Below are 10,799 nucleotides of genomic sequence, written 5' to 3' on the forward strand. Positions count from 1 at the left end.
CCGCCCCCGACGCCAGCCGCCCGGGCGCCGGCTCGCCCTATATAAATCGGCCATTTGCTTCGCTCCGCCCCGCCGTCCCGGAGTCCCAGCCGGTTCCTACCGCAGTCCCGCAGTCGCCCGGCTCCTCTTTCCTTTCAAAATGACAGATGCCGCTGTGTCCTTCGCCAAGGACTTCCTGGCGGGTGGAGTGGCCGCGGCCATCTCCAAGACCGCGGTAGCGCCCATCGAGCGGGTCAAGCTGCTGCTGCAGGTAGGGCCGGGGGTTGGAGAGCCCGACCAGGAAGTGGGGACGAGGTGGGGGTCGCGCGGAAAGCCTTGCCCCAGGGGTGGAGGGGGGCCAGCGCTGTAGCCCGGTCGGGGGAAGTGGCCGCGTGCAGGCAGGGGTGGCCGCAGCGGCGGACCGACGGGCAAACTCAAGGGAGGTGCTTTAGTGACCTGAAGTTCAGGATCTAGTAAGGGATCGGCGCGGAGGAAGGCGAGGGAGACCAGGGCCCTGGCGTTCCGGAGGCGGCGAGCTCGGAGGCGCATTCCGGGAGCGGCAGTCTCCCCGGGGCCTGGAGGTCAAGGGCGAAGCCTGGAAGCCGGCGCTGGACGGAGGAACGCCTGGCCGTGGCGAGGGCCTCAAGGTCGCGGCAAGGAGATAACAGCCTTGCGGAGGCCACGAGGCAGGTCGAGGGGCCGCGCCGCTCGCGGACGCGCTCTCACCTCGCCGGGCCGGAAGCCGGCGCCGGGAAGCGCGTGTGACTACTACGTCCGCCCCCGCGCAGCCGCCGGCGGGTCCCCGCCGCCTGCCTCCTCGCGCCGCGCTCTCCCGCTCCGGCTCTAGAGGGCGCGCCGGGTCGGGCTTACGGGTAGTGGCCCGCGGGTCACCTCTAGGAGAGGACTGGGGGCGGAGCTGGAGGGAAGCTGCACGGGAGATCCGAGGCGGAGGCCACGGCCACCAAGGTGACCGCGCCCTACGTAAGACAGGCCCTAACGCCTCTGTACCTGGGGCTGAGGTAGTGACCTTTCTCCCGGGTCTAAAGGTCACGGGTCCACCCGAGGGCGCCCCCTCTCCACCCAAAAGGGTGGAGGCATGGTGCCTTCTAAGGGTGCCCAGCTCCCTTCCGTCGGTGACAGCCTCCGAGGGTTAGGAGGGTCCATCCTGTGTGATCTAGAAGACTGGATTCAGGAAGTAGCTACCCTTAAAGCGCCCTCGGAGGTCGGGAGGATGTATTGGCTTCCTTTTTCCCTGCTCCGTGGTTGGGTTGTAACTCTCCCTGTGGGCCTCCTCCTCGTCTCTCAGGTTCAGCACGCCAGCAAGCAGATCACCGCAGACAAGCAGTACAAGGGCATAATCGACTGCGTGGTTCGCATCCCCAAGGAGCAGGGAGTCCTGTCCTTCTGGCGCGGTAACCTGGCCAATGTCATCAGATACTTCCCCACCCAAGCTCTCAACTTCGCCTTCAAAGATAAATACAAGCAGATCTTCCTGGGCGGTGTGGACAAGAGAACCCAGTTTTGGCGCTACTTCGCTGGAAACCTGGCCTCGGGCGGCGCCGCTGGGGCCACGTCCTTGTGTTTTGTGTACCCTCTGGATTTTGCCCGTACCCGTTTAGCGGCCGATGTGGGCAAAGCTGGGGCTGAAAGGGAATTCCGAGGCCTTGGCGACTGCCTGGTTAAGATCTACAAATCTGATGGGATTAGGGGCCTGTACCAAGGCTTTAACGTGTCGGTGCAGGGCATTATCATCTACAGAGCTGCCTACTTCGGTATCTATGATACTGCAAAAGGTAAGTTTGCTGTGTTCTCTCAATCCAAGAGATCAGGAATGCCCATCCTAATGTTCCAGAGTCCGAGATTTTCTGTGATGGCCAGAGGAATCCGTGGGTGTCATCCAGTACACATTGTGTACAGATGCAAGGTGGGGGGGGTAGTGGGGGTGACGAGAACAAGCAGCCACTAAAACTCTGCCTTCTGGTCAGTGTGTCTCCTTCCTGTTCACAGGAATGCTTCCGGATCCCAAGAACACTCACATCTTCATCAGCTGGATGATCGCCCAGTCTGTCACAGCGGTCGCTGGGTTGACTTCCTATCCCTTTGACACTGTTCGGCGCCGAATGATGATGCAGTCAGGGCGCAAAGGAAGTAAGTTCCACTTTCGCAAAAGCAGAAGGTGTGGGCACGGGACAACCTATGGCCACAAGCTAGTGATGCCTGACTTTAAGAACACAGTCTAGGGGCGCCTGGGTGGCTCAGTCCGTCGGGCATCTGACTTTGGGTTCCGGCTCCAGTCATGATCCCAGGCTTATGGGATGGAGCCCGGAGGCCAGCTCTGCGCTAAGAGTCGAGCCTGCTTAAGAGTCTCTACGGGTAAAAAAAAAAAAAAAATGCACAGCCTGTTCTGGTTGAGGGATGGGGCTGATTGTGTCTGCCTTTGCGTGGGCCCTTTGGATGCCTATGAATGAAGGTGCTTGCATGGCATTAGAGATTGAGACCTGTCATCTTAGTCACAGCATGAATATTTCCTTATCACCCATCCAAATGTGTAAATCTTGAGTATTCCGAAACTGCCCTTAGCTCTTCTGTGAGCCGGGGAGTGAACAGCGAGTCCGAAGCAGGCTTTCCCCACAGGTGGCTTGGAGTCCAAGGTGGGGCTCCCAACTCACGAACTGTGAGATCATGACCCGAGGCCAGAGGGTCAGCCGACTGAGCCACCCCAGGCGCCCCTGATTAGTCTTGTGGGTGTCAGGGAGGACTTTGATCACCAACTCCCTGTCTTTATTCTTTGCAGCCGACATCATGTACACGGGCACGGTGGACTGCTGGAGGAAGATTGCCCGAGATGAAGGAGCCAAAGCTTTTTTCAAGGGGGCGTGGTCCAATGTTCTCAGAGGCATGGGTGGTGCTTTTGTGCTCGTCTTGTACGATGAAATCAAGAAGTTCACATGAGTTATTTCCTAGTTTGCTCCCCCTGTGAACAGGCATGTTGTATCATATAACATATCTTGAGCATTCTTGACAGACTGTCGGCTGTCTATCAATGGCAACTATTGACTGGTTGAAAATGGGAAGCAATAATATTCATCCGACCAGGTTTCTCTGAAAGCCATTTCCACGATGACGGGACTCAATTCAATTTTTTATTTCAGTCACTCCTGATAAATTTGAAAAAATAAAAAACTATCTGAAACCTATTTTTTGCCTGTGACGTTTTATACTTTGGGACATGCTACATTTGAGGAAAGTTTCCACGTTGAATAAAGGCTCTGGGATCTCCGAGGTGAAGGGCTTTCTTTTCCAACCAGTCTCCAGCCGGTCACTTCTCAAAGAATAATAGCTTGGTGTTGCGACCAGTTTGATTTTTCCCCAACACAGTAGCAAAATGAAATTCAGGCACAGTGTATCCAAAAACCTCAGGTCCCTTGCCTGTAGGTGGTGGTAACTGAATGTGCTTTGTCCAAAAAGTACTAGGTACCCATCTTTCCTAGTCCTGTGGTTCTTTATCAAGAACTATAAACTTTATTAATGTTTTTAATCTTTTGAGAGCATGTAAGGGGGGGGATGGGCAGAAGGGGTGAGCAGATCCCAAGCAGGCTCCATGTGGGGCCCGATTTCCCAAATCTGTGGAACCATGACCTGAGCCTAAATCAAACCTGATGCTAAACCAGTGGAGCCATCCAGGCACCCCTGAATCGTTCCCTTTTAAAAAACTTTTTTAATGTTTTTTTATTTATTTTTGAGAGACAGTGAGAGCAGGGGAGGGTCAGAGAGAGAGGGAGACAGAATCTGAAGCAGGCTCCAGGCTCTGAGCTAGCTGTCAGCACAGAGCCCGACACGGGGCTTGAACTCACAAACCATGAGATCATGACCTGAGCCGAAGCCGGACGTTTAACCGACTGAGCCACCCAGGTGCCCCTGAATTGTTCCCTTTTAAATGGCTGTTAGGGGCACCCAGATGGGGCGGTCAGTTAAGGGCCCGACTCCTGATCTAGACTCAGGTGGTGATCTCACAGTTTGAGAGAGTTCGAATCCCCACATCAGCCTCTGCACTGATGGTGCAGAGCCTGCTTGGGATTCTGACTCTCCTCTCTGACCCTCCCCTGCTTGCCAGTGTGCTCTCGTTTGCATGTGCTCTTTCTCTCTCTCAAAACAAGCTTAAAAACCGTTTTAATGGTTGTTTCTTGTTACATGAATTTAATCTTGAAACAAAAAGATCTACACTAAAAGGTAACACCTCCAGACTTGGCATCCATCTGGTCCAAGCCATCTCATTTTAATCCCATTCAAAGCAGAGGATTAGAGCCAGCACAGTTACACGGTTCGGGGATGGCCCTTCAAGGTTCTTGAGGGAGCCACACACCTGCCATGACCTCAAAACTCATTCAATTAAAAAAAAAGGAAATGTAGCATCTGCTGCACTTTGGCAAACATGCTAAATATAAGCCCAGTCATTAGAGGACATGTATGTTTCTTTTGAATGATCCCTGATTTGGGATCCACAGGAGAATGTCTTTACCATTGGCTAGGCCTCAGAAATCCAGTGGCTTTGGAGCACCTGGGTGACTTAGTTGGTTAAGCGTCCGACTTCAGCTCAGGTCATGATCTCGTGGTTTGTGAGTTTGAGCCCCGCATCAGAGTCTGTGCTGACAGCTCAGAGCCTGGAGCCTCCTTCAGATTCTGTGTCTCCCCCTCTTGCTGCCCCTCCCATGCTCATGCTCTGTCTCTCAGTAATAAATTAAAATGTTAAAAAAAAAAAGTCCTAACCTTGAATATATAACATTTTTTAAAATTTATTTTGAGAGAGAGCACAAGTAGGGGAGGGGCAGAGAGAGAGTCCCAAACAGGCTCCACACTGTCAGCCCAGAGCCCGAGGTGGGGCTTAAGCTCAAGAACCATGAGATCGTGGCCTGACCCTAAGTTGGAGGCTTAACCGACTGAGCCACCCACGTGCCCCTAAATATATACCATTTTTATATGTTAAAGGACCCAGTAATAGCACTGCTAGGGATTTACCCAAGGGATACAGAAGTGCTGATGCATAGGGGCACACGTACCCCAATGTTCATAGCAGCACTTTCTACAATAGCCAAATCCTGGAAAGAGCCTAAATGTCCATCACCTGATGAGTGGATCAAGAAGATGTGGTTTATCTACACAATGGAGTACTACATGGCAATGAGGAAGAATGAATTATGGCCATTTGTAGCAAAGTGGATGGACCTCGAGGGTGTCATGCTAAGCGAAATAAGTCAGGCAGAGAAGGAAAGATACCATATGTTTGCATTCACAGGTCTAACAGGAGAGACCTGGCAGGGGACCATGGGGAGAGGAAGGGGGAAAGAGAGTTGGGGAGAGAGAAGGATGCAAAACATGAGAGACTACTAAATACTGAAAAGGAACTGAGGGTTGAAGGGGGAGGAGGGGAAAGAGGTGGTGGTGATGGAGGAGGGCACTTGTGGGGAAGAGCACTGGGTGTTGTATGGAAACCAATTTGACAATAAGCTATTTTTAAAAAAAAGAATGAATTCAATCGGGGCGCCTGGGTGGCTCAGTCAGTTGAGTGTCCAACTCTTGATTTTGGCTCAGGTCACAGTCTCACGATTTTGTGAGTTCGAGCCCCACAGCAAGCTCTGTGCTGACAGTGAGAAGCCTGCTTGGGATTCTATCTCTCCCTCTCTGTCTGCACCTCCCCCCCACTCATGCCGCCTCTGTCTCTCTCAAAAACAAATACATAAATACATTAATAAATAAATTTAAAGGAATGAATTCAATCAAACACATGAAAAGATGGTCAACATACTCGTCATCAGGGAAATGCAAATTAAAACCACACTGAGCTATCACCTCACACCTGTTAGTTAGAATGGCTAGTATCAAAAAGACAGAGACACCAAGCGTCGGTGAGTATGTGGAGAAAAGGGAACCCTCATGCACTGTTGGTGGGAATGTAATTTGGTGCAGCCATTATGGAAAATGGGAAGTTTCTCAAAAAATTAAAAATGGAAATTCCATATGATCCACTGCTGGGAATTTACCCAAAGAAAATGAAAACACCAATTCAAAAAGATAGATGCGCCCTATGTTTGTTGCCGAATTATTTCCAATAGCCAACATATGGAAGCAGCCTAAGCGTCTCCTGATAGATGAATGGATAAAGAAGATATAGTATATACACACGTGGAATGTTACTCATCCATAAAAAAGAATGAGATCTTGCTGTTTGCAACAACATGGATGGACCTAAAGGGTATTATGCCAATGAAATAAACCAGAGAAAGCCAAATACCATATGGTTTCATTTATATGTCAAATCTAAAAAGCAAAATTAAAACATGGGGCACCTGGGTGGCTCAGTCGGTTAAGCATCTGACTTCAGCTCAGGTCATGATCTCGTGGTTTGTGAGTTCGAGCCCCGTGTCGGGCTCTGTGCTGACAGCTCAGAGCCTGGAGCCTGCTTTGGATTCTGTGTCTCCATCTCTCTCTGCTTCTCCCTTGCTCTCTCTCAATCTCTCTCTCTCTCTCTCTCAAAAATAAATATTAAAAAATTAAGTTAAAAAAAAAGCAAAACAAGGCAAACGAGCTCACACACACAAACAGAAACAGCAACAAATACAGAGAACAAACTGGTGGTCCCTAGAGGGGAGTGTGGTGCAGGGGAGGGGCACAACAGGCAAAATGGATTAAGAGATACTAGCTTCCAGGTATAAAATAAATAAGTCGCAGGGATGAAATGTACAGCATAAGGAATATAGTCAATAATACCGTAATACCGTAATAACATTGTGTGGTGACATTTCAGAGACTACACTTACCGTGGTGTGTATTGCATAATATATAGAATTGTCAAATCACTTTTGTGCTCCCTTGAAACTAACGTCAGCAGCGCCTGAGTGGCTCAGTCGGTTAAGTGGCCAACTTCGGCTCAGGTCATGATCTAGTGGTTTGTGGGGTTGAGCCCTGCGTTGGGCTCTGTGCTGACAGCTCAGAGCCTGGAGCCCGTTTTGGATTCTGTGTCTCTTTCTCTCTCTGCCCCTCCCTGTTCATGCTGTCTCTCTCTCTGTCTCTCAAATATAAATAAATGTAAAAAAAGAGAGAGAGAGAAAGAAAAGATACTAACATCATATTGTATGCCAGTTATGCTTCAATTTTTTTTTACTTCTTTTAATGTTCACTTGGGGAGGGAGGGACAAAGGCAGCACAGTGGCGGGGAAACAGAGGAGCCGAAGGGGGCTCTGCACTGACACCAGAAAGCCCAATGTAGGGCTCGAACTCATGAACCTCGAGATCATGACCTGTGCCAAAGTCGGATGCTTAACCGACTGAGCCACCCAGGCCCCCCTGTACTTCAGTTCAAAGAAAGAATGAATTCAGAGGCACCTGGGTGGCTCAGGTTGTTAACCATCCGACTTCAGCTCAGGTCATGATCATGCGATTTATGGGTTCAAGCCCGAATCAGGTTCTGTGCTGACATCTCAGAGCCTGGAACCTGCTTCGGATTCTGTGTCTCCCTCTCTCCCTGCCCCTCCCCTGCTCACATTTGCACACGCTCTCTCTCTCTCTCTCTCAAAAATAAACATTAAAATGTTTTTAAATAAACATAAAAAATTAAAAAAGAATGAATTCAAGCCCACTTTCCTTTTTCTGCAACAGGCTAGAGAGATCATATTGTGTAGAATGTATATAAAATAAACTTCAGCTCAGGTCCTTTTCAGTTACAGGCTTTGATCCTGGAAGGGGGTAAGTGGCCCTCCATTGACGGCCACAAACTGCAGCACAAGGGAACCCAACTCCCCCTGATGGCCTGACAGCTCTTAAAATAAACCTGCGACCGGGCATTAATGATCAGAAAGCAAGAAGCGGTACATCCTACCCTCGGGCGGCTGACATAGATGAGGGGGCTTTTGTTGTGGTTGTGGTTCTTTCCATTCTTGTTGCTCCATGATTTTTGAAATTTAATTTAAAGACAAAGTGGTTTTAATCTCTCCAAGCTGTGCAGGATAGTGCTATAGAATTCATTATGTCCATTATGCTCATGCGAACATGGATGGTACACAATCTTAGCAACACCCTAATTTATGCCGCTGTTTTGTTGCTATTCAATGCATAACAGGATCCGCGGAGCCGGATTCCAGGTGAGAGAGCCAGAATACAGGTCAGCTTGCACACAGCTTCCCGATCCGGGAGCCTCTTCACTCCGTCGCTGGAGGCAGTGTGCGCGGATGCTCCGGACTGCTGGAGGAAGAAACCAGAGGTATCTCCCCGCAGGAGCAGTTTTTGTGAACGGTAAGTCATTTAAGCCATTATTTTTATATCGAAAGAAAGGCAGATATGCTAGTGAGTCTATTGCACAATCGGAATGCATTTTAAAAACGTAAGCTGCAAAGAGACTTCTTGTAAGAGGACCTTGTCTCACCCTGACTGAGACCCCTGGGAGAACGTATTCAGCCCTCCTCTGTCATTATGGGTACTTTGGTAGAAATTTTTTAAAAGTACTGCGGTATCGGGTTCACAGATTTTCAAGCACCAGCGTTCTCGGCTTCAATTTCACACCTCCTGTGAAGTTTGTGAGTTACGGTCTTTCTAATTCGTTTTTTAGATTTTTAGCACAGTTAGTGTCTGTACCTGGTCATCAAAATCAAATAGGAAAGAAAAGATACAAGACGCCAGAATAAACAGCACTGTTCTGCCTCTCCCATTGTCAGTGGCCCTCCTCAAAAGTAACGGTCATGGACCAGTTTCTTGTGAATCTATCCCCTCCAGAATTAATGCAAATTGTAGTGGTAGCTGGTTTGGTTTTTATCGGAATCATATTCTGACTGCTTGGATTCAAAATGGCATGATTCTTTCAGACCAGTGTCAGACGGTGGGGTGTGCTAGGACTCACGGACACCGACAGAGGCACGAGCCTTGCGGCAGGGATAGCTTCTCCACTGCGAGCGCGGGGATTTCTAAGTGTGATCCCTTTGAAAACCCCAAGCCAGTGCTTTCCTTTCAGGTTTCAGCTTTGGTTGCTGAGCGACCTGGGGTGGGCTGTGGGGGGTGGGGGGTGGGGAGAAACGGGGCAAGCCACTTCTAACCTAGAGGTTTCGTTTCTGCTCTTGGGTCCCTTCGAGTTTCAGATGTTCTCGGGCTCCGTCATTTTTACATACAGCAGAATCCGTGAAAAGACTAGGGATCGGGGACTGAATTCTTCCAGAGGGCATTTTTCGATGTCTAACACAGTTGTAAGTGAATTGTCTCTGACTCAGAGCAGACTCATTGGCAGACTATGTGGGCGGGTGGGCACTCGGAAGTAAAATTATAAATGTAAAGATTTACATTCATTTTGGAACCACGAAGCTGAACAACAAAATTACAGCTCAGAGTCTGGGTCAAAGGGGACTTGATTTACCTCCAAATAATTAATATCTGTCTTTTCAACACTCGATCTTATTATGTATAATGCGCACTTTGGTAGGCAGGTGGAGATTTATTTGAACAACAGATATCAGATGCTGCGATTTCTGGACACACACACACACACACACACACACACACACGCCTTGTGTGCCACTTAAAATGTTTGGAGGAGCTTTCCCATCATTTCAGCCATTATTTGCTTTACGTGCAGGTGAACGAGTTCAGATGCATGGTGCTCTTCTTAGCCAAAGGCTTAAAAGAGCCTTTGGTATCCTGGCAACAAATATAAACAATGTTCAAGTGACAGATTGAGTGGTTGTTTTCACTGGACCCTCTTCAGAGACAAAACTGAGATAAATTAAAAGAATCTATTAATCCATGCCTTTTCCACGACTGCCAAAGAAGGGGACAGTGGAAGGGAGGGCTTTTTCTAATGGAGAACATTTTATTCTGGGATTTCATTTCCTTGGGCAACTTTTGCAATGCAGTCAGGAAATGTAGCGCTGCGAGATCTAAGAGAACATGCCAGATTTGCTCACAGGATACATTTCACGGACTGTGATGTTTTTCACTCCTGAACTGGAGACGGTTGTGGCCGTGAAGACATAACTGTAGCAAAGTCGGCTTTGGTGCTGACAGATGGGACTTCCCAGGGAAGTTGGGGACTGAAAAGGAAAACTCCTTCTGTCAAAAGGAGATTCCAGCGCCCTGCTCAGCCAGGAGCAGAGACATCTCACGGGCAGAGACAGACGCACCGGGAGGCTAAGAGCCAGCCCTTGCCCGGGACCCCTTGCCATCCCCGGAATACACCATAACAACGTATTCCTGTGGTCATGTGGTTTTGTAAAATTTTTTACAACAAAGATATGCTTGCGTGTTTTCAAAAGAGGGCTCCAAAATTATGTAAGCTGGTGGAGCTGGAGTAGAGGGAGGAATTGGGGGCTAGCCCTGTGCCGCAGGGCAGACGCCTCACCCAAGTCTGGGACTTCCTCACTTCTCGAGCCCCCTGCCCTCCCCCATTTCCCATTTTCCCGCTCAGGGCTCACTGTCAAACACCAAGCTTTCTCACTTGACAACTTTCCAACTTAACCGCTTTGCTGCTCAGTTTCCCATCTGGCATTTGGGAATAACCACAGTACCTACCTTATAATGGAGTGAAAGGGTTAATATATGTGACGTGCTTAGAACAATGCTTTAAATTACCTTCATTTTATTCATGGGATTTATCCCTGCCCTTCAGATTTTCTAAAAGGGTCTCAAGAAAATGCCACAGGTTCTATAGAAAGTGAATCACACACACACACATACACACACACACACACACACACACACACACACATACAGAAAGAGAGGGAGTGAAGATTATAAAGAAAGAAAAGGACATTCTTCGACTGGACTGATTAACTGAATAGGATCAT

General features: G+C 49.1%; 1 protein-coding gene across 1 annotated transcript; it reads left to right on the top strand.

The window, feature by feature from the left end:
- Window positions 1–54: 54 nt before the first annotated feature.
- Window positions 55–3,176, top strand: SLC25A5 (solute carrier family 25 member 5). The gene is made up of 4 exons (XM_029930656.1): window positions 55–250; window positions 1,286–1,772; window positions 1,987–2,127; window positions 2,774–3,176. The coding sequence occupies exons 1-4, from the start codon at window positions 140–142 to the stop codon at window positions 2,929–2,931; spliced, it is 897 nt and encodes a 298-aa protein (XP_029786516.1). The 5' UTR covers window positions 55–139; the 3' UTR covers window positions 2,932–3,176.
- Window positions 3,177–10,799: the final 7,623 nt, after the last annotated feature.

The sequence above is a fragment of the Suricata suricatta genome, chromosome X (assembly GCF_006229205.1).
Source record: "Suricata suricatta isolate VVHF042 chromosome X, meerkat_22Aug2017_6uvM2_HiC, whole genome shotgun sequence".
NCBI classification, from domain to species: domain Eukaryota; kingdom Metazoa; phylum Chordata; class Mammalia; order Carnivora; family Herpestidae; genus Suricata; species Suricata suricatta.